We start from the raw sequence: 27,502 nt of genomic DNA on the forward strand, positions 1-27,502 counted from the left end.
TACCTGTAGTGGAAGAGCCTCTCCTCAATATTATTAACTCGTCTTTATCTTTAGGTTATGTTCCAAAAACATTTAAACTGGCAGTTATAAAACCTCTCATTAAGAAACCACAATTAGATCCGAATAATCTAGTAAATTATAGACCCATTTCAAATCTACCTTTTATGTCTAAAATACTAGAAAAAGTTGTGTCCGCTCAACTGGGCTCTTTCTTACAAGAAAATTACGTCTATGAAAAGTTTCAGTCTGGGTTCAGGCCGCATCATAGCACTGAAACTGCGCTCGTTAAAATCACAAATGATTTACTTTTAGCTTCTGACCAAGGCTGTATCTCAATATTAGTTTTACTTGATCTTAGTGCTGCGTTCGATACTATAGATCATACAATACTCTTAGATCGATTACAAAATTATACTGGTGTTCAAGGACAAGCATTAAGCTGGTTTAGATCGTATTTATCTGACCGCTACCATTTTGTTTATTTAAATGGAGAAAAATCTATCATAACTCCAGTAAACTATGGAGTGCCGCAAGGATCTGTGTTAGGCCCTCTATTATTCTCAATATATATGCTGCCACTTGGAAATATTATAAGGAAACATGGAATTAGTTTCCATTGTTATGCTGATGACACTCAAATCTATATTTCATCACGGCCGGATGAAAACGCTAAATTATCCAAATTGACAGAGTGTGTTAAAGATATAAAAGATTGGATGACGCGTAATTTTCTTTTATTAAATCCAGAAAAGACAGAGGTACTACTTATCGGTTCAAAAAACCACCCACAAAACCTCTCACAATACAACTTTAACATAGTAGGATGTCCTGTTACTTCATCGTCTACAGTAAAAGACCTGGGTGTTATATTAGACTGCAACCTGTCTTTTGAAAATCAGATTTCATATGTAACAAGAACAGCCTTTTTCCACCTTAGAAACATTGCTAAGCTACGTAATATGCTATCTGTTTCTGATGCAGAAAAGTTAGTTCATGCATTCATGACCTCGAGACTAGATTACTGTAATGCGTTATTAGCCGGTTGTCCTGCATCCTCAATAAACAAGCTACAGTTAGTCCAAAATGCCGCCGCTAGAGTTCTAACTAGATCAAGAAAATATGATCATATAACACCGATTTTATCATCACTACATTGGTTACCTATAAAGTCCCGTATTAATTACAAGGTATTGCTACTGACTTATAAAGCCCTAAACGGCTTAGCTCCAGTCTATTTAACGGATCTTCTATCGCCCTATAATCCATTGCGCTCTTTAAGGTCACTAAATTCGAGGCTTTTGGTCATACCTAGGATATCCAGATCCACCAAAGGAGGGAGAGCATTTTCACATTTAGCACCAAAACTCTGGAATAGTCTTCCGGATACTGTTCGTTGCTCAGACTCGCTCTCCCAGTTTAAAACTAGATTAAAGACGCATCTCTTCAGCCAGGCATTCATATAATACTTTTAATCTTACAGTTAAATCCGACCTCTAGCATATAAACGCCAGAGGAGAACTGGCCCCCGACTGAGTCCGGGTTCTCCCAAGGTTTTTTTTTCTCCATTAGGTCACCTGATGGAGTTTTTCGGTTCCTTGCCACTGTTGCCTTTGGCTTGCTCAGTTGGGGATATTTAATTTAATTAATCAATCAACGATACTATTGATCAACATTACCAAACGTAGACGTTCCACTAGAAACAAACATTGATGTATTGTTCTAATTTATTGCTGTGAAGCTGCTTTGATACAGCCTGTGTTGTGAAAAGCGCTATATAAATAAACTTGACTTGACTTGTTTATGTTCATTCAAAACATAACTGACTGTGTTTATGTGAATGCTCTCTAAGACCGGAATTTTGACATTATTTTATGTGTATTTGACAATAAGCAGAGAAAACAAACTCAAGGTGGCTTTATGTGTGCACACTTTCCCACGGCGAAATTACTGTGGTATCGTGTTTTAATAGGTATCTATTCTGCGGAAAATGAGTATTGGAAGCGTTTACGATATTTCAGTATCGTTATGCATCAAATTTTTTTTTTTTTTTTTTTTGACTACATTGCACTTAGTTTATTATTTAAGATGCCTTTTTAAAAGTCTACATTTGTACAATGTATATATATTATATATAAAATTCAGCCCACCAAAGTGGCTAGTAGGGCTGACTGTGTTACACGCCACTGCTGAAATCCACCCGCATTTGGCTGGTTGGCAGGTGTTAATGTCAAGCCCTGATATATCCTTTTAAGCAGCACATTGGTTAAAGAAGGCCCTAAAATTACTGTAACCACTTAGCATTTCTGAATGAGGCAAAGTATAATTTAAAGTATAATTTTCTCTTTTTTCTCTTGACTTTTGCTTGTGATAGGGAGTTCAGCTTAGATAAAGTTTGAATTGAAAAAATTCAAAATTATTTATTTATTTTCAGTAAAATTTATTTATTTATTTTCAGTCAAGACAAGTACAAATTATACAAACATTCAGTATTTGTGTTTTATTTTAGATTTGCTTGGAATTGACCCCATTTAAAAATGGTAATCATGGGTTAAATTATAATCTAAACGAATATGGATGTTTTAAACATAAATGGATCTAATGAAAAAGTGCTTTGGAAAGAAATGAAAGAGAGCCCACTTTGGGCTCCACGCTGGGGACCAATTCTCAAAACAGAATGAAGCCGACCTTAATGGAGGTCAGGCTGTTCCATGTACAAAATCTTGCGGCTGACATAGTGGCCTCTGGGACATGGAGCCCAGGCCGTTTGAAGAAGTCTCAGCAGGAAAGCCGAGGACAAAGCTGATTGGCTCTAAGTAATGTCGTCCTGGGAGATGATCACTCAGCAGGAATATTCTCCTTCATCAAATGAAGCAGGTCTCTCTCCACACTTCCTCGGGTTCTCTGCAGCATGGTTTCTGAAAAATCTTTTGCTTTTGACCTTTTGGAGTTAGAACCCGATAAAGAGAGATTTGATAAGGTTGACTTAAGGTTCCGAATAGAAATGTAACTAGTTTTCATCTAGAGCAAAATAAATCCAAGATATTATGCCCTGCAACTCAAAACCATTCGGATGAATGCCACAAATGAAAACTGTTAGCACTACACCCTTAACGATGTGCATGTAAATCAATTTGCTCATATTTTAATGCACATTGTCTTACTGAATAAAAGCTGTTTTTATGCACATTGCGGTCTCTATCCAGCATTTTTTATATATCATATCTCAAAATTCACACTAAAATATATGGCTGCAAACCCATCACATGAAGACCAGCAGGCAAACTAATTTGGAAAATATCTGAAATTACGCCTGTTATGCCTACACCTTAAACAAATGTGGGCGAAAGAAGTCAAACTATGCTGCTTTTTGGAAATGTATGCCTTGGATAATGTTGGAGCATTATGAATATATCCTTTTAAACACTTTCATTACTGCTGTTCTGGGGAAGATTTATATAATTTATATTAGATTATATAAAATTTCTCTGGGCTGTTCTTTCCAAATTAAATATGTGTCCGCAATATAGGTCTGGCAGTATAAGTGGGTACTTAATTCACTTGGGTAACTTTGAATGAACTGGGTTTTAAAAAAAAAAGAAAGTAAAAACAACCTCTGCACCTTGTGAAAATTATGCAGCTGTGTCCTTTTGGAAGTTATTGATTTCATAAAAGCTTTGATTCGTTTCTTACTATAGGACTTACTTCTCAGTAAATATCAGTTGAATCCTGCTGTTGTCATTTTCCCAAGCCATCAAAACCATGAGAGTGTTGCGAGCAGTACATTTCTAAAACAGTCGCATCCAATGTGTGCCTTTATTTTACCTCAGTGCCCTGTTGTTAGGAGGAAATGTTGAATATGTATGGGTGAATATAAATCTAATGAGGGCATGTGCTTGATGCCTCCTTTAAAAACAATGTACTGATTAGGATGCACTGAGCATTGTTTGCTTTAGGGAAAATGGCTTCAAATAATTACCTTGGCACAATTAAAATCACAGCCACTATGTTTGCTATGGCTGGAGGGCTGTAGGACATGCTTCACTTTTCTGTCAGTAATGTACTCCGGGTCAAGAAGTTTCTCTTTTTCTCACCTTTTTTGCCACTTTCAGCCAGTGGTATATTTCTTCACTGTTTGCAGGCCCTGTCTCTGTCACATGCCCATTATAATGCAGCTGTGGCAATTTTATCACTTGCAATTGTACCACAGGCAATTTTTTTCTCTGCTGCCTGAGTTCAATTGAATTAAAATCAATAGAAAAGGCCTCCGGTATTACAAAACAATCTCTATTCAGCTTCTCAATTTAATGTACTTATGTTGTGGTGAGAGGTATGCGCTTGCGTGTGTGTGTGTGTGTGTGTGTGTGTGTGTGTGTGTGTGTGTGTGTGTGTGTGTGTGTGTGTGTGTGTGTGTAAATACATACAAGATGAATACACAATCTTACAGAGATGCAGAGTACACAAATTTGTAGAATTATTATTATCAATCACCATGTACATGTCAATACGATATTTAACAGATTTTTTTATAATTATTTTCATGTTCTTAAATAAAATAAAAATCATTTTAAATGCTACAAGTGAATTTAGGTGTCAAATTATTAGTGTTTTTAAACATTAACTTTAGATGACGGGAAAGGTAATCTACATGTAAACATTGGGGGAATGAGCTGCACAATTAAACAATATCGACTGATAACAATAAATAAAAAATATCTTTCATATTGGCCAACAGCTGATATACATTACTTGCCCACTGCCCCCACAAAAGCAAGAGAGCTTTTGTTAATAAAAGCAGTTAATAAAATTCTTCATTTAATATAAGTGAAATTGTCTTTTTTTATTATTATTGTTGTGTTTTCATTAAAAAATAATAATGAACCACAGCATTCACAGCAAACTAAGCATTCATTTTAAGTAAGAGGAAAATCCAAAGATATTTTATTTATTTATGGTATACAACATGGGTATACCATATCATATTATTAAAATAAGAGATTTTGTCAGGCCATTGTGAACATGATGATGGACTGGAGTAGTAGGCCTATTTTCGATTTCAATTAAGTCATTCAACTGCGCTCTCAGAGTTACATTTATACTTACAAAGAGCCTTTGAGTCATCTACCACAGGTGTAATCCATGTTTTGAGAGTTGGCTCACTCTCCCACTCTTTACTGTTGCCACAACTTATATTTAGGCCACTTTGGCATAGCAATTACTTGAATTTACAGGTACAATTTCAAATAGATCCCTTATCGCCCTAAAAACCCGTCACTCATGAATCATCAGGTATGTCTGCTATCGCTCTTACCAACACTAGCCAACTCTGCAGTGTGTGTGTTGTTTAGTAATGGCATGATGACTGATTGGATGGAGTACATGCACACTTGGGGGGGCTTTCTTTTCGTTAACCAATTAATCTATAAAATTTTGATCTTTGAAAGCCGCCAAACTGACCCCAAACCTGCCCTGCCCGCACCATCAAATTCAAAACTGCCCAATCTGGCAGCACTGCATAGATCCCCCTTAATTTTTTTCTTGGACTCTCATCACCCCTGCTTCCCATAGTCATGTAGTGTTACCTGTGGTTATTATACAGCTCTTGTGAAATCATTCAGATTTTGGTCAATCACGCAATCCAGCTATATGTTATCCCCCGATAACAACTGGTAAAAACTGATAACACAGACTCATCCGGGTAACCGTCGCTGAAGTTGGCGCTTTACACTCCTGGAAGTTTTGTGTTTGGTGAGCTAATAAAATATTAAAACTCACTCAATATTTTGTGTACAGTTATTTTAATTATGTCATCCGTAATCACAGACCCCCTCTCTTGTTTCATACAAACGAAGCTGCTGCCATTTTGCGACTATTGTTTTGTACACTGTAATGGATTATAAAATAACAAACAGGTAAGATTTTAAAACGGTTTCATCTCAAATCAATATTGCTTATCCCTATAATTATTTATGTGGTGCAATACCTAAACTTAACATCTACCTTACTAGCTATTAATGAGCAGCGGTTAGGGGTTTATTGACAATTATTGCAAAACTGCAATGGGCCCATTTCTAAAGCTCTATGCAATATATTTTGAAACAAGCACCCGAGCATATTGAACACTTTTGAAGGGATGCTGAATGAGGGGGAGAGTAATCGGTCAGTTAGGGGGAGAGTTATCATATCTGTAAGCAGTGAAGTTGCATCTGCATTCGTTGCAGTGAAATGACTGCTGCTCTTATCTAAATAAGCTCTTGATGTGAGAAAATTCTCAGTGTTTTCTGAAGCCAGGAGCCACTTGCAGACCATTTTAGTGCTTAACAGACTGACCTGTAGTTACACGCTATGTCTGGTAAGCCGTTAGGAGTAAATAAGATGTTTACTCATTTAATAGTGATTTTCTCTGAAGGCAGTCTCTCTGATCTAGCTCTGTCCTGTTGCAGACTATTTTGAAATGCCTGAAAAATTCATGAGAATGTTTTTGCCTAAAAGTCAGCCTTGTCTACCATCAAAAAACCCACGCAAATGTGTGTACATATTTTACATCAACATTTAACGGTATCTTAGCATGATGTCGCTTCAAAAAATATCCTTGGATGTTGAACTGCAGATAGGCTGGAGATAGCTCTCTGGTTTTCATTAAAAGATCATTTCATTTTTCTTTTTTCTTTTTTTTTTACGCAAGACTTTCGTAACCTTGAAATGTTCTCTCAGAGGATAGAGGCCATCTTTCTCTTGAACTGTTCAAGGATAGCATCTTCAGTATTGGAAATGAATACCCCTTTTTTCTGTAGCTGTTGAATAAAAATAGGCCTTTTTTAGAGCTGAATTCATTCGTAGAGCTGAAGATTAAAGTCTAGAGCTTTTGATTTTCACTCAAAGAGCAAAGATTGTGAGTATATAGAACTCTATATTATTTTGTTTTTGAAATTGTTTTGGTAGAAGTAAAATTTAGAAACAGCAACCCTGCAAACTAAGTTTGGAGATGTAAAACCTCCTTGTGCGTGGCTTCTCAACCGTACTTAATAAACAATTAATGGTAAAAGAGCAGCGAGGTCCTGCTGGGATTTAATTAAGGCTTGATTTTTTTTCAGCAATGGTGCTTTATGTGGACCAGCCACTTTTGATAAATGTTCAGCACCTGGTTGCGTTATTTAAGGATAGTTGGTTCCCACCTGATTTGGTTTTGAATTCGTCCTCATGTGCCTCTCTGTTTTTTCTTTGAACGTGATTTCCATTACGGATTTCCATTAACTCTCCTGTTCTTTTGTGTACACATGTATGTCTTTTTTCTCACCCTCTTAGGTGAAGTATGGGCGTTTTGCATTTGTGTGGGATGCAGCTGTCCTGGAGTATGTGGCCATTAATGATGAGGACTGCTCTCTCTACACCGTGACCAACAATGTGGCTGACAGGGGCTACGGCATCGCGATGCAGCATGGCAGTCCCTACAGGGACATCTTCTCTCAGAGGTACTGTATGATGAGATTCTTATTATCCATATGTAGCCATTCGTCTCTGGGGCCTTGCTGTTATATGAGAAGTGATTTTTTTAAAGGAAAATTTTAATTTAAATGTGGCATTTAAAGTGTTACAGTCTAATGAGTTTGTGATTTAAAATCAATTTCTCAAAGAGAGGAGAGCAGGAATGGTTGTTGAAGGGGTGGTATAATGCCATTTTCACAAGATGTAAAATATGTCTTTGATGTCCCCAGAGTGTGTATGTGAAGTTTAGCTCAAAATAAGTTATCACTTTTTGAGGGTGAGCAAAAACGCACTGTTTTGTGTCTGTTCCTTTAAATGCAAATGAGCTGCTGCTTGCGGCACAGAGGGTGGAGCTTCAACAGCTTGTGTCATTTTACCTCACACAGACATGCACTGAAAATTTCTAAAACTTTTAGCCTTTTATGTTCAAACCGGAGTCAGATGATGTCAACGGAGTCAATGATGGAGTGACTCAAGAAGAAGTGACATGTAGAATGCAACAGGACATCTCTGAATGGTTAGTTGATAAATTTATTTAGCTGATGTGTAGTTATCTTCTAGTCACTGATTAGCATATTCTGTCTTGATAATCTATAAATCGCATTCCCGGGGGGCGGGGTTTATGTAAATTGTAGGGTTGGTGATGTCACCAACCTGGGAGGAATGTCGTGTAGTCCCTACCAGCCGTTTGTTGTAGTCCTTAAAAAGCTATTTCTTTAAAAGCAAATATCTCTCTTTGCTTTGAACTTTGAGCACTGTAACTTTGCAGATGTTGTTTATGCTCAAACAGCAACAATACACACTAACTAAAGTTAGAAAAGTAAAATCATAATCAAACACCCCTTTAAACAGCCTGAGTTGTAACACAGTCAGTTTAAAACATAGAAAGTAGGTACGTGGATGAAATCACTATTATACATGAGTGCCACCCTCAGTAACAGTACAAGTTGTAAGTCTGAGTAAAAATTGCAGTACAAATTGCTCTGCTCTGCAGCAGCAGCAAAGCAGATCTAGTCTGCCAAGATCAAATACATTAACATTGCCATAATCAATAACATGCTAAAACTATTCTGAGATTTGTTATGATTGAAATAACTTTTTGTCCATGTGCTCTGCAGTGTGTTCCCTAAAAATCCACTAGAGGTGGGCGGTCCTTATTAAAGTAAACAGGCTATTCATTGGTATGCATATTTTATTTTTCATTGTTGTGGTCTTGGACAGCCAGCAACTCTAATTTTAATACAGCCATTTAAAAGTTTTCCTGTGGTTCTTGAAACAATGGCGAGGAAATTGCACAGCATTAAATGAGAGCGTTTTATAAAAGGCGTTCAGATTTAGCTAGTCATAGAGCTCAATTCTTTAAGTGAAAAGACAAACTCTTTTGCCTCACCTAAGAGGAAGTACTTCAACGCAGTAGATACAGCACCAATGGAGATCAAACGTATCAACATATGATTCTTAATGGCAGGAACGTGTTTTTTGCTCCACTGCTTTAATACGGGGAGCTGAATAGAGAATAGAAATGTTAAATCGCTCACTCTGAGTGAAATTGCTATATTGAAATACCACTATCATGGCAGACTGAGAAAAATATGATAGCATGGAGTGATGGCCCCATTGTTGATGTAAAAGTCGATACATGCTCTGCGTTTACTCATCACCTGGAGTCTTGAGAAGAGAAAGAGTGGAAAACTTGACTTAACTCTAAAATGATACAGTATCAAAAAGAATATGCATAGTGAAAGTGCACCAATATTCCCTTACATTGTCCTATAGACACAGTGGTTCTATGTAAAATCATGTGTATTTTAAAGAGCTCTTACCTTTCCAAGCCACAGATAACCATCTTCCATCTGTTGTTTCCATGCATTTGGACTAAATGCATTCGTTTTTGTCTGGAGAGTGCACAGCAAGCACAGATTAACCTGAAATGTAATAAATACTGTGACAATGTGTTCAATTATCTTTATACAAATAATCTGTATATTCTGCAAGTACGTCAACTTATTCTACCAACCATAACCTACAGGTAACAGTCTACTAACACTCTAACGAGAGTTAGTTGGCAAAGTTACTTATAGTTAGTAGAATGTCTAAAGTGGACTCTCCAAAAAAAAAACATTTAAATATTTTAGTAGTAAAAATGACACAATTAATGCAATCTGCTTTAATCCACATGGAGACATTTGTAGAATCCTGTAGACGTTGGCCCATAGAGCCCCATGGAATATGTGCTGCAGTTTGAGTCTATAGCAGATACCTGAACCATAGATTTAATTAATAGAACAAAATTAATTGACCAAGTTAGTTAACTGACCAAGAGGCAAACACAGCATTTTGGGTTCAGCCAGATGCTGTGTTTCAATGAAAATCTATGAGAGCTGAATCCTTCTGTTAGTTGTATTGGATTAACTACAATTTGTATTAGGGCTGCATGAAATATCAAAATAAAATCAATATCGCAGTATAGCTTAGTGCTCATGACACAGAGTTCAGCATCTCATAGCAGCTCAGTACATCTATGCTCTGAGACACTTTAAAAACTGTGTATGAGTGCTGTGCTTCACTTTTAAACTTGCAGAACATATATTTATTTGTTGGAAAGAACAATAATAATAAAAACACACAATAAAATCTTGTTGGTTTGGTTCATGGAAAAAGTATATAAAACCCCAAAAAAATTAAGTTTACCCAAATACTTTCGCAAATAGATGGTTCACACTCAAAATAATAAATATTAATATTATAAATAAAATATTGTTACATTATTTTTAGATGCACTCCCCTACAAAATAACCTAAATCATTCTAGAATGACTAATTATTTTTAAATAGAGCAGTTCGAGTAATCTAGTGAACATTCCGCAATATATTGTGGAAAACGAAAATATCACAATGTAATTTTTCCAACATTGTGTAGCCCTAATTTGTATTGCTCTTCAAACAGTGTATTTTTGGGCAAGCTTTTAAAGGTAATATACGTATACAAATATTGTAGAAACATTTCTGACCTTAATAAATTATTTTAATTTGTTTATTTACAGGTATTTTGAGAAGCAGCGCTTTGAAGGAATGTTTTATAAATTACATTTGGGCTTTCTTGAAAAGCACCAGTCACTGCTAGTTTGTGTGTGTAAGTATTCTCAGATGTATAAATGTGTAAATTGATATAGTCTGCTACCAATCCAAAAATATCAGGGGGGTTATTGCTTGAGTACATGTGGTTTATAATCTAGCATATAGGCAATTTAAAAAATCATTTTTTCTTAGGTTGAGATTTAATTACACATTATTGATTTGTGTGCTGGTTCACACTGGAGGCATGTGAGAGAAAGAGAGGCAAAGAGTGTGAAATAAAGAGCAACAGAGAGAGGTATTTTAGATTTTTTGATTGAAGGCTTCGCATTGTGAGTCAGAAAAGTGCTCTCTTTCAGGTTGTATGTGATTGTATCTTTATATGGTTAAACAGATGGCATGTTATAGAAATGTGTATACCTGTGATACAGTGCACATGTGTCTTTGGGCACCATTCAATATTAGCATTAAGTTGGCTTGACGTTGGACTTTTGATATTTGCTAAATGCTATTGATGGTATATTTTGTGTATGAGCCCATTCGGTTGTGAAATAAATAGGCATTATTACACATGACTTGACAGTTTGTTTTATTAAATATAAAAAAATTAAAAGGTGTGCATCATACCTGGCACCTCCATGAACACTTTGAACACACCATGAACAAGTCATTCTCTTCAAATGCTATTTAGCTTTAAATTATACGTGTATACCAAATATGTTTAATATTTGTTAATATCGAACATCCAACGTCAAGCCAACTTTATGCCTAATTCTAATGTAAGAATTACTATAACTATTGCTCATACATGGGTTCAGAGATTTGAACAATTTTAATCGATAAAATGGATGGAAAAAATTCCCGTAGACTTGAATGAATGACAAACCTGAGCCATTTCTGAGAACGAGACTATCAGAGAGAGAGAGAGAGAGAGAGAGAGAGAGAGAGAGAGACTTGCAGAAACTGCTTACAAGTTAGTTATCTTTTTTCTTTTTCTTTTTTTCTTTTTTAAAGACTGGTCAAATTGGTAGATTGGTCTAATTTTAATCCAAAAAGTAAGACTGATTAGCCGTACAACTGCTACTGTAGTTGGTCATACTAGTTCTTAAGTCTTAACTTAGCGACTATGTTTATGCAACTGGCCTCAGAATATTTTAGCAACCACATAACAATTGCATGGCATCGGTGCCCTGCACCCTAGCATCATGGCAGTGCATTTTGTGCAGGCAACCACCACTCGCATTTCCTTCATAAACTGTAAAAATCTAGTAGAAACTTGTCGTTTTCATCAGCAGGGTTATTAGAGGAGTGAAAACCAAGAGTGAAGACCAATTACCCTATTAAAATGGCACACTCTAGAGCGATCACCGCTTATACCTGACATTTTGCAGCCCACAGTGCCAGTCAATTTCCAGGACAGATGCGAGGTTGCTTATAACTCCTCAGGGCAAGATACCCATGTCAGCCTGGTTATGGCCACATGTCGCCTGTTTACACAAAGTCAGTCCCTTAGCAAATGGTCCTGGGAACACATGACATTTTGGACTCATTGTCCAGCTGATAGAAATTGTTAGAACAGAGCTGCACTACACTTCTGCCATTGAAAGCGCTGAGCCTGGTAAATAAATACAGTGCTAACACTGCAGATTTATACCTTATTGTCACATGTATTTTGGTTTCATTATTCTTGTTCAACTTCATGCTGCTCTGCGCAGACCAATTGTTGTCTGACTTGAAGCAATGCATGCCTGTTAGATTTTTTTTCCGGCTTGAGACAGCACCGACGCTACGTCACTGTGACATATGGCATCAAAATACCGCGAGAGCGATTCGAGAGCTTACGGCTGACTCAGACGGTGCAGCTTCTCAAGAGCGGCTGCACAAGCTCTGATGACGACACAGCTGTTCCACGATTGGCCAGATTCACCGCATGAAAACGATCACGTGTGTTTCGTGTTTATTCTGACACCTTCAGTTCCGCTAATGCTCACAAATATGTATTTTTATAACAGTAAAGGCTTTTTTCATGTAGTCACAATGTTATATGGTGTTATGTTTATCAAAATAAACCTGATAAAAGATGAAGACCCCACTATATTGGTATTTAAATATGTTTTATGTGGCTTAATAAAATACGGCTTATGTTGAACTTTATTCTAGAAACAGATGCTGTATTAAGCAGTACACAAAGTAATGAATATGTCTCTGAAACATCTGTGTATTTGACAAATTTTGCATTTATTTCACTTCAGCTGTGATAAACCATGCAAACATTACGGGAAGCAGAAAGTGTCCGACTTCACGTCTCCGTTTTCAGCTCGTCCCCAACTGCAAGCGGCAGCTCCGTTACATCGATTACATCCAGCCGCAGACTCGTGTTTCAGTTTGGTTTAGTTCTAGTTCCTGTTTCTCATTTTCCTTGGTTTTCATGGTTTTTAATTAGTTCACATCTGTTCCCTGTTCTATTGATTAGCTTCCCTTGTGTATTTAAGCCCTTAATTTTCCTCAGTTCCTTGTCTAGTGTTAATGTTGTGTTTGAGTATGTAGTGCTTGGGATCCCTCTCTGTTCATTCAAAGTCAGTTTAAAAGTCTTCCTGTTTGATCATTTGGATTGCTACAACTTAACATTTCTTTTGAATATACAGTATATGGGGTGTGCGGGTCTACATAGAGAGATTGAAATCTATGGCTATTATAGTGGCTATTATACTGATATAAGTGTCTTTCACAATCTTTTGAGATGTCTAACATCCTTCAGATATCTGGTTCATATTGATAAGCTGAGAGGAAATTCCATCTGTATTTCCCAGGCAAAAGAACTGCTTGCCTTTGTCTTTTCGTTCCTTTTCTCATCGTGTTTTTCCAGCTCTTATCAAGTAGTTTGTCTCCCCGCAGACAGAGACATCTAATAACGTGATCATTTCTGCCGCAGCTGGTTGCCATAGCAACAGCTCCAGCAGTCCACACTCGATTCAGCGCATAGGGCCTGAGAGGCAAGCAAGGAGACTACATGACAGACAGACCTGAGGAGAGAACCGCAAATCCCCACCCGCATTATCCCCAAAGAACAGAAAAATGAGTTTGAAGTGCTATTGCAACCTTACCAGGTGCACTGAAAGACAAAGATTCGCGCTCAGTGTCATACTGGGGTCTTAAATGAAAGCTTGTTGCAGTTACCAGATCACCCAGTTGTCATGGAGAATCAGGTTGATCTGGACTTGTGCTGTTAACAGGTCCAAGTGTTTGTTTAGCCCCTGATATTGAACATGGACCAAAGCCAGCTGAACTCCCTTGACTGCGCTGGTCAGTGATAGTGCAATTCAAAGACAAAAACACAGCGCGGAGCAGGTGAATTGTTGCTTGTGTTTTGCCCTGGCCTGTCAATCGAGCTCAACTTGTTCAGCACGCACAATGCTTATCTCCTTCTCTTCGTCCTCACTCACCTTTACCTCCATTTATCACTCCATTTTGGGAGGAGAGGGAATAAATAACAAATAAAAATGTTTGCTGTTATGAAGCCGCTGTTTCTCTGTAAGTGCCCTGAAGGGAAAGCAGCAGGTTTTTTTTTCCAATCCAATATTCAAGACCTCATAAAATTTTAATTTTAATTTTGTGTCTGTTAACTTCTAGATAGCATATAGAGGTCATCTATATGCTAGTGCAGGGATATTATTTCAAATATTTATTAGTAATTCATATTTATTTGTAAAATGCTTTTCAAAAGAAATATTATTTAAAAGCAACTTTTTTGGCTATTTAAATAAAAGTGGCATGCCCAAACTTCCTGATTCAATAGGAAACACGTCAATGGCTAAGTTTGCATGCAACCAAACAATCCTTTAGCAATCGGATTGACGGCTCAGTCAGACTGAAAAGGCTTCATGTAAACACCTTAATCGAACCGATTGAGGTCAATGTGAATAACATTTCGAAATGATCGAAAGGGTTTTTTTTTCCTTTTATAATCCAATCGAGAGAATATGTAAACATTTAATCAGATCGAAAGCCGAAACTTGAAAGGACTGCGCATGTGCAATGATGTAGAAATGGCGTAGACGCATGACGCGCGGAACGAGCTGCAGTTGTTTTTAAATATAATGTCATAAATGACTGTTGTGTTATTCTAAAATTCCCCTACCACTCATTGGCTGTGAAGTGGAGCAGAACTATGTGTGTTTTGGGTGCTGGAATAGGGTGTTTTTACAAATATAAGCAGCATGACACAACGGTTCAACCGGATGACTTTATTTAGCGTTCATGTAAACACTACAGTCGGATTCATCAATCAGAATTAATTCATTCCGATTGAAACAAAAAAGTGTGCATGTAAACATAGCCAATGTGAGAAAGAAACCCATGCACATCAAGTGATTTGTTTTTATGAGTTTTTCTTTAAAAAAGGGACATTTAAAGTGCTTGAGGAAAAAAAATCCAATTTAAAAAACTTTTTTTAGAGAAGTTTAGTAAAAAAGCACAAAACTAAATCTTTCAACATATGGCCATCAGTGGACTTATCTTCTCAACAAACAAGGTAAAATCTGGTCCCCTCTGAGATGTCTACTGTCATGTCTCTCCTGAGACTTCTGAAGACAAACATGTGGCGTTTCCTCAAGGGCAAAACTGGACAGTTGATTCTCACAGGAAAAGTACCTGGTGTTAATTCCTGTGGATCTCACCACTCCTTATTTGTTAAAAACGCCAGGGTGTTAATTCATTAAACACAGAGACTGTTAATTTGCCCAGTACCAGCTGCTGGAAAACCACAAGGTCAGAAAGGCTCTTTTGAACACGAAGTCCTTGAATGTTGACACTTGTATTAGACTTAGGTTGAAAAGTGGCACAGAAAGAATAGAATAGAATAAAATAGAATAGAATAGAATAGAATAGAATAGAATAGAATTTACCTTTAAGAATGGTTACACAAGCCATACTTGTCTCCTCCTTGCCATCCTATCAGTGTGGTCAGATGTAACCTATTATCTCAGCCCTGAAGCAGCGCATGGCATGTTGACCCACCAAGTGTTGACACATCCATCATGGCAACACTCATACATGTCACAGACTAATTTTTCAAGGGTAGGCCGTTCCATATGCCTGTGATAGCAGTTGTTCTGTGGTGACCTCCAGTGGGAATTAGGTCTTGAAGGAATAGCTGTGTTACTAAAGACCAAGACATCTCATCTCAGAATTCATTCATCACAGTAATTTAATACCATGGAAAATTAAAACATAAATTGGCAAATGCACCAATGTTAAAATGAAAAAATGCTGAAATAAAATAAAATGTAGACAAAAAAAATTAAACTTGACATCTAACTGATAAGTTTAAGTTGAAGTACTAAAATAAAAAAATGAAAGCTAAAATAAAGTATAAAAATAAAAACTAATTCAAAATTGTATTAAATACTGTTAACTAGTATTTAAATAATACTAAAATAACACACACCACCTGCATCCTTCCTATTACATTAAAGCAGTCAGGCTGTACTTTTCTAAAATCTTTAAATGTCCCTTTAGGTTCACTCATAATGATAGTTTTTTCTCAAAATATATTTGCAAAGCGTGATTATTTTGTGAATATTGGCAACACAAAGATATTGCATGGTTTCTCAATAACGGGAATATACTGCGTTAGTGCTTGTTAAAAGAACAAGGTGCTTGTTTTATAGTACTATGACTTGAGGGAGATGTTCATTTTTGATTTTGAGTTACTGTAACTAATTCAGCAATTCCATCAGTGTGACATTGATTACATCTTTGCTTACTCAGTCACAGTACTTGGCATTGTAATGGCACTGGATCACAGCTCCCCATGTATGTTTTGTGCTGTTCTCTTGAATTGTCCTCATTGTTGTTTCAGGTCTCTGCTATCGCACTCCGAATCCTCTAATGCAACATATGTGGGCGGTGTTGCATTGCTAAATGTTGTTGGCACGTTTAAAATGTGATCTATAAAGCAAATCTTTCAACATTGGCCCACCTTGTTGTGAGTCCTGTGAGCTGTGTCCATAGCAGAATGTGGATGGGTCATTCTCCATCTGTTGAGTCCATAGGACTTTTTTTTACTCCTGTGTTATATTGTTATGAGACAGGGATATGGATATAAAGAATGAAGGGTAGCTTTTTTGAATAAATGTTGAACAGGATTTTAGACAGCATTGTGTGTTACTGTGAATTCTGAACATTTCCATTGTGTGTGTGGCTGTTTGGATAAGTGTTTGCTGCAGCTGCAGTTTGGATGTGAATATGGGCTCTTGGAAGCGCGCTAGTCTCCTCCTCTGGGGCTAAATGTGCGCTGACTCCTGACTGCAGACAATCAGGCTAGAGAGAGACTGCCACGCAATACAGATCAGCCAATCAATGAGGCAAATTCTCCTAAACCTTTGTGTCCTGTATTCATTATCATTCATTTGCAGCCGCTGGACTGGCATTAGTACAAACTGCCATCACTACATCAGAACACACTCATTCTTTATAGTGAGGAAGATGACATTATTTCTGAGGAGACACTGCCCCCTGGTGTTGGGAAAAAAAGTAAATCACTGCAGCAACAGATGCCATTGAACAGACTGGGACCATTCTGAGTTATTTATAGGGTGTTATACAGATCTTAGTGGCTCAATTAATGTTTAAGAATGAAGCACTCTGACATTCAATTTCAATTCATAACACAGTCCATTTCTGTAATGCGACACACAATAAAATTGTGCATAATCATGCATATATTTAGGCCAGTAGTAAATGTCCAGGCATGGAGTGCAGGACTTCAGTTATCAAAAGAAGGTTCATATTTGTCTTACTTTAGCCGACTTTAGTTAGGGGAACTTTTCTGTCTTCTGTAATTTTGAATAGAAATACACTACTTTTAGATGGTTGATTATAGTGGATGTTATGGGTCTCTTACTTTTTCCTCTTTTTAAAAAGTGAGGGAATTGCCTGAATATTCTTATTTTGAGCTTCTGCCTCCACGCTTCATACTGTATAAGTTAAACCCAGTAAAATTCAGCTTTGCACATATTCAAGAAAATCATATTTTCAATACGATCTATAATTCAATACTATCTTCAATACTGCTGTCATCATGCATTTGGAATTACAATTGGCATGTATATATATATATATATATATATATAGTTCTCAACCTTCTTGACCTGTAGGTCCTCGTTGTTCAAGACCGTGTTCAATATTCAATCCATTATTGGATATTTATAGGATATACGATATTTAGGTATTTCTGTTGTAATTCTGACAAAGTTGCTTGTTTTTATTAACAGAAACTGGGAGTTAAATTAGTTAACCACGATTCATTTTGTGACTGAGATTTCAAGAACCTCAATAAGTTATTACAAGTTAGTGATTTATGATAATTCAGTAACAAAACTGTTTTCATAATTCATTGTTAATTAACTGCTAGGTAACTTTTATTAGCAAGTCAAATTGTTTTTCCAAAATGCCAAAAAAACATCCATCCAAAAAAATACCATTACACACAATATCAGGAATTCACACCATCACACTTCCAGCCAAAATCCTCTTTAAATACGTTTTGGCCTAATATGTGATGGTATGGATTCTTCATGACCTTATTCCAGGATTAATGCTGTAACATAGACATAATTTGAAGTAATCTGAAAAGTGCCTCCCAATAAAGAATCATCCATATGTGTGTCTGTTTTCTTGCTGTGTCCAGGATCTTAGAGCTTCAGCAGAATGGGGACATGGACATCTTGAAGCTGAAGTGGTGGCCGCGAGATAGTCCATGTGACCTGTACTCTCCTGTGGGCACTCGGAAGAGTGCCAGCGCCTTGGACATCCACAGCTTTGCTGGGGTCTTCTTTGTACTAGCAGCTGGTGTAGTGCTCTCCTGTCTTATTGCCACGGTGGAAACCTGGTGGACGCGAAGGAAAGGCTCCAGAGTCCCATCGAAGGAGGTAAGAGTCTTAAACCCTTAAGAATAGGGATGAGGTTGATAATTAGCTTATCATAAACAGAAGATTGTGGAACATGTTTAAATACAATGACTATGGAGATTGTCCAACTGCCCAAGACCAGATAGGATCCAATATAATTACAGAACTTCAAGTTCAGTAACATTGCTCCTAAATTTCCCCTCAAAAGGAATGGTTAATCTCAAAATTAAATCAAGTCATCATTTACTCACCCTGGTGTTGTTCTAATGCAGTATGCCATTCTTTGTTTTTTGAACCACAAAAGGAGAAATTAAAGAAAGTCAAGCTTGCACTTGTCTATATAATGACAGTGAATAGCGACCAGCATCAAAGATGCAAAGGTATCACAGAATGCAACACGTGAGGTATATTTCAAGTGTTCTGGTGGTGAACGATACAGTTTGGTGAAAAACAAACCAAAATGAAATGTATTATTTAACAGAAATCCTGACCTTGACTGTGGGTCTACCATGCTTGACTGCGCATTCATGTGACTCTGTTAGCACCACAGTTCACTCTCACTCGCCTCAAAAAACGTGTCATGAAATACAATGCTTAGAATTCCCAAAAAGTACCTGTGTACTTTCTTCACTGAGTAAAACATCTCCGTTTGTCTGATGACAGTCAGAATGACATTCAACAGATGTGAATGCGATAACTTTTTGTTGCGGCAAACACAGCAGATAAATTCACATGAGAGAAGAAAGTATATTGTATTTCATTTCATGTTTGTATTAATCTTGATTTCTCATGACTTGTGTGCTTTTTTTGGGCGAGTTGGAGTGAACTATAGCGCTAATAGAGTCACATTGAACTCACAGTAGAGCATAGAAGACCAATGGCCAAGGAAAGGATTTCCATTAAATAATACATTAAATTTCGGTTTGTTTTTCATCAAACCCTATCGTTTACCCCCAGAACACTTGGAACATATGACACGTGTCACATGGGATCATTCTGTGATACTTTTGCATTTTTTTCTGCCATTATATGGATGAGCACGAGCAGGACATTTTTTTTTTTATTCTCCTTTTGTAGTCCGAACAACACCAGTAGAGTGAATAATGACTTCCTTTTCATTTTAGGGTGAACTAACCCTTCAATGCAGGACAGCGAAAATTTAAAGAATGTAAAACTGGGCGGTAAGAAAGTCGTATGACGTTATGAGTTTACATCCTGTTAACTGCTGTTGTTACCAGATATTTGGTGGAATTTGTTAAAAATATTATATTAAATGGTACTGAATTATAAAATTTAAATGAAATAATATAAATTCAATTAATATAAAATAATAATATGAATATTCATTAAAAATGAGATTAAATAACCTTGTAGCTATACTGAGTTTTTGATAATACAATGGCTTTTATACTTCACAAATGATTTTCTCTTGTATTTGGAACGTGATGGTCGCAAATCAAAAGATGATAATAATAATTATTAATATTTGATTAAGATATTTTCACTTTTGAAGTTGTTGTATTTAAGCCATAATACACCCCTGTGACCTCAAAACATTCTGTAATAATGCAACAAGTTGCAATATTGCTCGGCAACCGTAACAAATTTGAACTTGTACCTAACAAACACCCCTTAATAACACCATCCTTCTGGACTTCTGGACACGTTGCACTGCATTTTGTTTGTTTGACGCTTTCTACTATAAATAGCATAAATCCTGTGGACTTATCTGCCATAGAACAAACAGTTAAGCAGAATCAATACCGGTCATATGCCATCAAAGCTTTGGAAGGAGATTAGTAACATTAACAAAAAAGACAAGAGATTAAAATGAGAAATAGTCAGCATTACAAACAAAGTAAGTAGACAAAGTAATTCAAATCATTTGTTTCTGAGAGCGCACTTAAACAAACCTCTCCAAAAAGAACACAATGTTGTTCAATTGCCTGCCAAGCACATTAACTGTAATAGAGCTGTTGAGAAAAAATGCACAAATAAACAGGTGCTAAAAAATATATGTGCCAATAAAAGCTGCATATATCTAGATAATTACTTTAAGACAAGGCTCTAATTTTTCTTTTATATCCCATAGCTAATTTCATGAAGATCACTTTAGATTAATGTGTTGTTTGCACATATAGTTTCTCTTTGTTTTCTTGTTCTTACAACTGCTTGCCTATTTTTGGAATCCGGTTAACATTAATTAACAAATAAACCCATTGCTTGCATTTCACATGACAACACTTCAATGTAACACAGGCGTAGCAGTGACAGCACATTCATATGGCTGTGAATGAACCTTTTGTGATGTTGCTCTTGACGCATTTCTTTGATTTGATGAGTTTATGGCTCCTTGTTATCTTCTGCAGCTGTCATATTGTGGGTGTTCTTTTTCCTGATATTACATCCCCCATCTCCCGCATTACTCCAATTGAGTCCCATCACCCACCCCCCGACATACACACCTGACCTCTCCTCACACCCCTCTGGTCTGAGTCATCAGACTCTCCACAGGCCAAAAAACACAGCATTTCATCTCTAGCGTTCCACCTGAAAAACAAAGTAGTGCTTTTGATCAGCGGTCAGGGGCTTTTCTTGTCTTCCGTCCTCCCGCCATGAAGCAGCTTTTATCTGTCAGGGGCAGCAGCAGCAGGGCACTCATGACCCCACAGAGAAGAGCGGCTCTCCTTCATCCCTGCTCCTCTGAAGGCCATCGTCCACTCCACTGCTCGCCATAATGTTCAGACATTTATATGGACAAATTATGTTCCTTGCAGAAATGGCAGATGAGCTTCATCCTGTTAGTTTTTTTATTACAGCATGCCACAATTAGCCGATTTAAGTCATAAAAAGCTGAATGGCTCATTTGTACTTGTTTATAAGTTACACAAGGCCCAAAGTAACACTGAATTAAAAAGGCCCGGGAACTTTATTGGAAACTGTGACATTACATGGTTTGAATTGGATTCCAATAGCAATAGTCTGACCTTACTATGTGAGGGATTTAAAGCACAGACAAACTATCTTTTCAGATGAATCTGGCATTTTTTTAACAACTTTTTCGCACATGAAAAATGTATTATCAGGGCTTTATTTAAGATGCCTTTAGTGTTTTCCTCTTATTAAATAATACATAAAGTTTGAGGTTGTAAGATTTTTTAAATGTTTTTGAAAGAAGTCTCTTATGCTCACTAATGCTACATGTTTGATCACAAAATACAGTAAAAACAGTAATATTGTGAAATATCTATATATATACCGTGTGTGTGTGTATATATATATATATATATATATATATATACACACACGTGCATACACACAATTTAAAATAACTGTTTTCTATTTTCAGCATCATTATTCCAGTCTTCAGTGTCACATGATCCTTCAGAAATCATTTTTTTATTACTATCAATGTTAAAACAGTATACATGTTTTTCAGGATTCTTTGAAAGGAACAGAAGTTTGAAATAGAAATCTTTTGTTACATAATAAATGTATTGACTCACCTTTGAACAGTTTCATGCATCTTAGCTAAATAAAAGTATTAATTTCTTTCAAAAACATCTTACTGACCTCCTCAAACTTTTGAACGGTACTATATATTATATAATATTCTTTTTGTATGATGCTGCACTATACATTGCACTTTGTCACAAATATGCATTGCCATATTACAAATATATATTTAAAAGCAATACAATCTCATTTTAGCTGATAAATTCACCTACCATTGGCCTCAAAGTTAACATTGGACCTTGTACTGTATATAAGCATGCTAAGTCATTCATTCTAGCTAATGTAGTGGTGTAGTTGAAGATGTAACACTGAGAACAGAGATGATTCTCTCATGTAGGGTGGAGCGCTTTGGCAGTCACTCTTGAACCCCGCTCCTTTCTGCCCCAGTGGTTGGATCATGCTGATTTGGGCTCATTCCTCAAAGCACTCTTCCAGACGGTTCCATCAGAGTAGAAGCTTGGCAGAGCTTTGCACAAATATTCACACAGACATGCTGATAAGCACACATTTTAACACACACACGGTTCAGTGAGCGAGACGTGTTAATGCCAAAAGCGACCAAGACAAGACAAACGCTAAAAATTAGCACATATCACACTCATCTCACAGATGTTTTTGGTTTTACAATTAAAGCTCTTTGGTTTATTGCAGAGTTAATTTAAGACTTCTTTACTGCAAAATTACTGTATTTTTGACTTGTTTTCCAGTCAAATTATTTATGTTCAAATAATTTGCATAAAATGCAAAACTTCATTTAGAGAGATTTATAACAACAAAAACTATTTGTGGTAATAAAAATAAACTTACATTGAAATACAAAATTTAATGAATAAATTAATTATAATCTATTTATTTATTTTAAATCAATAAAATAATTAAAAGTGATCTTGTTTTAAGGATATTTGGATCATTTTTGAACAAGGCAAAAATACTGAATAACATAAAGTCATTTTGTCTTAAATGTCATTTTGGCACATCCTAAAACCCATTCTTCCATCTTTCAGCATGATGCAACTTTCTTTTTGGTGTGTCCCAGTGCTGTCTTGGTACATCCTTAAATCTTCCTAACTGCTTCCTCTTTTCTTTGTGATATTTCTTGACACCTTGCTAACACTGAGTTCATTGCACATCAGAACAATAGAATGACTTTGTGCTTGTGTATGTGTCTGACACACACACATGCATACACACACCAACACACACATTGCATATGCCATGGTGTTAGTTTGTCCCTGTTTCCTCTCTCTGTTTCTCTGTGATCTCGTCGTCACGGCTCTTTCTCTGGTGCCGCAATTGGTCAGAAATGATTCGATATGACAAGTCGTCAAAACGAGTTCCACCTCGTAGCGACGAATAACCGTTTTCCACCCAAATCAAATGTTTTTATTGCGCACCACCTGCCAATCCAGAGAGGACGAGCAGGCGGTCCAGAGAACTGGAGGTTTTGCTTTATGAATAAGCCATTTCACATGCCAAGCTTTGTGTTTTAATCATTCCTGAAAAACCAAATGATGAAAAGTTCTTCACCTCAAATGTCTGCTGTGTCATTGATATTGTGGCTGTCTGGAGTCCTGCGGTGCCTCTACATTTGTAGGCCGCGGTATGAGGTCTGCATTCAAATAACCAACTGTTTTTCAGTCTTAGAAGAAAGAAAAAAGGAAAAATGTATTATTCCTATTATGTTCAGAGTGGCTATAGTAGTAGTAGGTATTTGAAAGCCAGACCTCATGTGGCCGCATGACTAACAGAGGCCGCCGAACGCCAAACAGCGATCTGTGTCAGTCATTACTCTGAAAATGTTTGGTTATTTTTCAGAAAAGACCAAAACAATCATGTTATTCTGCTGTCAGAGCCTGAAACAACTTTTATTTTGTTGATTTTGTTTTATAGATAAGTACTCTGTGTTGAGGGGTGGGAGAGAAATGCAAAATGCCATTTTTACCATCTCACACTTCCAGGTATCTGGCTCCTTGGACATAAAAAAAAGAAAGAAAAAAACATCTGTGTGCTGACTGTTTGTTTGTTGTCTTTTTCTATTCATTCCCCCACCTCTCTGAAAACAACCTCTTTCCCATCCTCTTATCTGCCTGCTTCATCTGTTGGGTCATGTCCTTTCACGCACGCACACAGACACAGGCAGACGGACCGTCTGTGAGGCAAGACGAGCCGTGTCATGAGCCGCAGACTGACATCATGCTCACGCTCAGGCCTTCCTCCAATCATTTGTCACCTGCATGCTGCGCCACACCCCTCGACTCCAAGCTGAGGCACACGTTCGCCATCCCGTCGCGAACTGTCTTCTGCCAGCACTGAGCTACACTCTTTCCACACTTCTCCAAGCCTCGAGCCCACGTAGGTTACGAAATGCGCAAAGATAAGTTTTGTACGGACTTAAGCAATCGCACATTTGCTGCTGGAAGAGAATCCACTTGGGTGCTACAAGGAAGGCCATTACCATTAATTTCCCGAAATGCAATTATACGGGCTGTTTTCAATACCAGTCTTTTTCAAGCCCACAGAGATCAATCCATTAGTTCCAAGCTACGTAGTGACTAGACAAAATTGGCTAAAAGAATACAAAACCAGTCACAGTGCGAACGTGACAGGAAGTAGCTTTGAGCTGTGTAGCTTACGAGGGGAGCAGAAACTTGTTTGCAAAACTTGTTCAATATTAAGATTGGTGCCACACATGGAGACTAAGTGCCTAATTCAGTATTTATTCTCAATACAATTATTGCAACATATAAAATGATAAATTAAAGCAGTGGTTCTCAATCAGGGGGCCTGAAGCAATATATATATATATCATATTAGCCATTGCATCAGGTAAAATGTTTTTGTTTGTTTTTTCTCAATCAGGCCCACTAGGGGGCCTCAGTAAACCTCCAATGGCTTAATTTATAAAATATAATAATGCAATATTATGTGTGTGCTTTAAACTCTTGATTAATAATTAAATCTTCATAATTAATAAATAATAATAATTACAAATATGTTTTATTCCATAAAATTGAGGGGTGTACTTAGACTTTAAAAGTTTAATTTCAGCTAGATTAGAGCAAAATGTGTCTTTTTAAATTGTACTGTAACCACTTTAGTCTGACTGAATCATACTCATCTGGCTTTTGTGAAGTCGGACCAACAGACCTAGATAATGTGATTGTAGCTCGGCTACATGTTATAGATACCTATTGGCCTTTGCGTTGTGCACATGCTCCGGAAGACAAAGATGACGCGCATGTGTCTATAATCCTTTAGATTGAGATTCAATTACACATTCTGTCATGCATACTTGGACAGATGCAGACTGTAGCTGCTGTAGCTCCATTATAGAACACTATTCACTATTCTCTGTTAAGAACCACTGGTTTAAAGATTTCACACTAGTGTTTCATCAATATCTGCACTCTCAGGAAAACAATTTGCACAACTTCTACCTATAGGGGTTCAAAAGTTTGGGCAGTACCCTTAAAGTACCTTATTTACCCATAAAAGTTCAAAGTAGTAGTGGTAATGTAATCCAATTTCAAAACGGTTTTCCCTGGATGAATTTTGAGTATATAAGCTTGCGAATGATACCTAATTTATGATGAATACTAAAATACGTGTTAGGGAAATTCGGCGATAAAAAAGTGGACCAAGTGTCCCACTACCGGGACACTGACAGTTTACAGGCTATAGTTATTACTACTCTGAGGTACTAAACTGCTATTTTTAGGGCTTGATAAAACACCAAGTTGTCCGTTTAAGGGTGTTGCAGTGACAAGCTGTTGTATCCCTAAATAGACCATTTTTGCAAAACATTTTCTGATAGTGAATAAATCTCAAGATAAAAATGCATAGGTTTAGACTCATAATGCAATCTCACCATGCCCCAAAAAGAAAAGTGTAAGGGTATTTATTATCTTCAAACACACCAAAGTATTTTGAGAAGCACAAGGTCCCTGTTTAGGTCAACAAAACAGCACATGTAACAGCCTTCCCACATTCCTCTTCCCTTCACACTTTCACCCCTATTATACCGCTTTCCTCCACCATGGTGGTAGGACAGGTACCTACGAACCTCCCGCCCCCCTCGGCCCGACCAGGTTCCCCCACCACCCCTCTTTACTCAGGGCCACGCTGCCTGCCTCTGGTGGCTGGAATCAACTAAGTGCTTTATGCTGGTCCAAACCAGAGGCCATTTTATCTCTGAGCTCCCTGCAGCCACAATGTCAGCCCACGTCACCTCGTGAGTTCTTTAAAGCAATCTACTTATTTTATAGTAGTTATGTTAGTTAAACTTTTTAAATACTAGATAAGCTACAGTTTTGTCACAACTGTGGTTTCAGATGGCTTGAAAGTGGAAAGGTTTTGTAGACTGTATCTACATATCCAAAGATCCATCTGTCACACAACGTTAATGTTGATGATAGTCCAAGGACAGTCCTAGTTAAGACTGTGTTTTCATTACCTTAGCTCAGTATGTTTCCCTTTTTGTACCTTCCCCCCCTCTTTCTCTGTCTTGCTTTCCATGCAAACACTAAAACCTCATTGGGCCTGCTAATTCTTCATCAATATCCGCCCTCAACCTTCTTCCAAATGTTCTTTTTCCCAACTGCATCCGAAACACTTTCATTTGCTCACCAACTCCCTTCCTACTTCACCGCCCCTCTCCGTTTCCCTGTTAACCACCTTGTGCTGTCCCACTTCACTACACCATCCCACTCTCTATCTGCTCTTATGAATACACACCCTTTCACTTCACTTTACACCTCTTTTCTCTTCTGATCCTATAACAACCTTCGCTCCTCCTCCTGTTCTTCTCTCCTTCCTTATTTCCCCCACTCCGCTTTCCTCCTCCCGTTTTCCCTCCTCTAGGACGATAAGGAGATCGACCTGGAGCACCTTCATCACCGGGTTAACAGCTTGTGCACGGACGATGAGAGCCCCCACAAACAGTTCTCCACCTCCTCCATCGACCTGACGCCCCTGGACATGGACTCCCTCCCGGCCGCCCGGCAGGCCCTGGAGCAGATCAGCGACTTCCGCAACACGCACATCACCACCACCACCTTCATCCCCGAGCAGATCCAGACTCTCAGCCGCAGCCTGTCGGCCAAAGCCGCAGCCGGCTTCGCCTTTGGGGCCGTGCAGGACCACCGGACTGGGGGGCCCTTCCGGCAGCGAGCCCCCAACGGCGGCTTCTTTCGCAGCCCCGTCAAGACAATGTCCAGCATCCCGTATCAGCCCACCCCGGCCCCCAACTTTAGCTACGGCAACGACCCGGACAGGGGCACCTCCATATAGACTGCAGGAGTTCCTGTGCCTGCGAGTTCGAAACAAAAAAAGAGATATATGTAAATACAAATGTTCCTTTTTGGTTGTCGTTTTCTCTTGACTTTTGCTCTTGGCGATGGAGCTTGCTTGTCCCGACCGAACTCGTCGGCAGGACGAGGATGGAATAAAATGATCGTTATTGTCATTGTGGTTTGTCGGGAGATTTTCTCTGTGAACTAAATGAATTTGCCTTTTGTTTGC

The 27,502-nt window shown here is 37.7% G+C and overlaps 1 protein-coding gene across 1 annotated transcript in view; it reads left to right on the forward strand.

Moving 5' to 3' along the window:
* grid2 (glutamate receptor, ionotropic, delta 2) overlaps positions 1-27,271 on the forward strand; it is a gene marked incomplete at both ends in the record, with an annotated part of 472,158 nt that extends 444,887 nt beyond the window's left edge. Inside the window, 3 exons of the mRNA XM_081348596.1 lie at positions 7,303-7,469; positions 18,247-18,487; positions 26,843-27,271. Of these exons, the coding sequence (XP_081204722.1) occupies positions 7,303-7,469; positions 18,247-18,487; positions 26,843-27,271 (837 nt within the window). The remainder of the gene's footprint in view (positions 1-7,302; positions 7,470-18,246; positions 18,488-26,842) is intronic.
* Positions 27,272-27,502: the final 231 nt, after the last annotated feature.

This window comes from Scardinius erythrophthalmus (genome assembly GCF_964197995.2).
Source record: "Scardinius erythrophthalmus genome assembly, chromosome: 20".
Classification (NCBI taxonomy): domain Eukaryota; kingdom Metazoa; phylum Chordata; class Actinopteri; order Cypriniformes; family Leuciscidae; genus Scardinius; species Scardinius erythrophthalmus.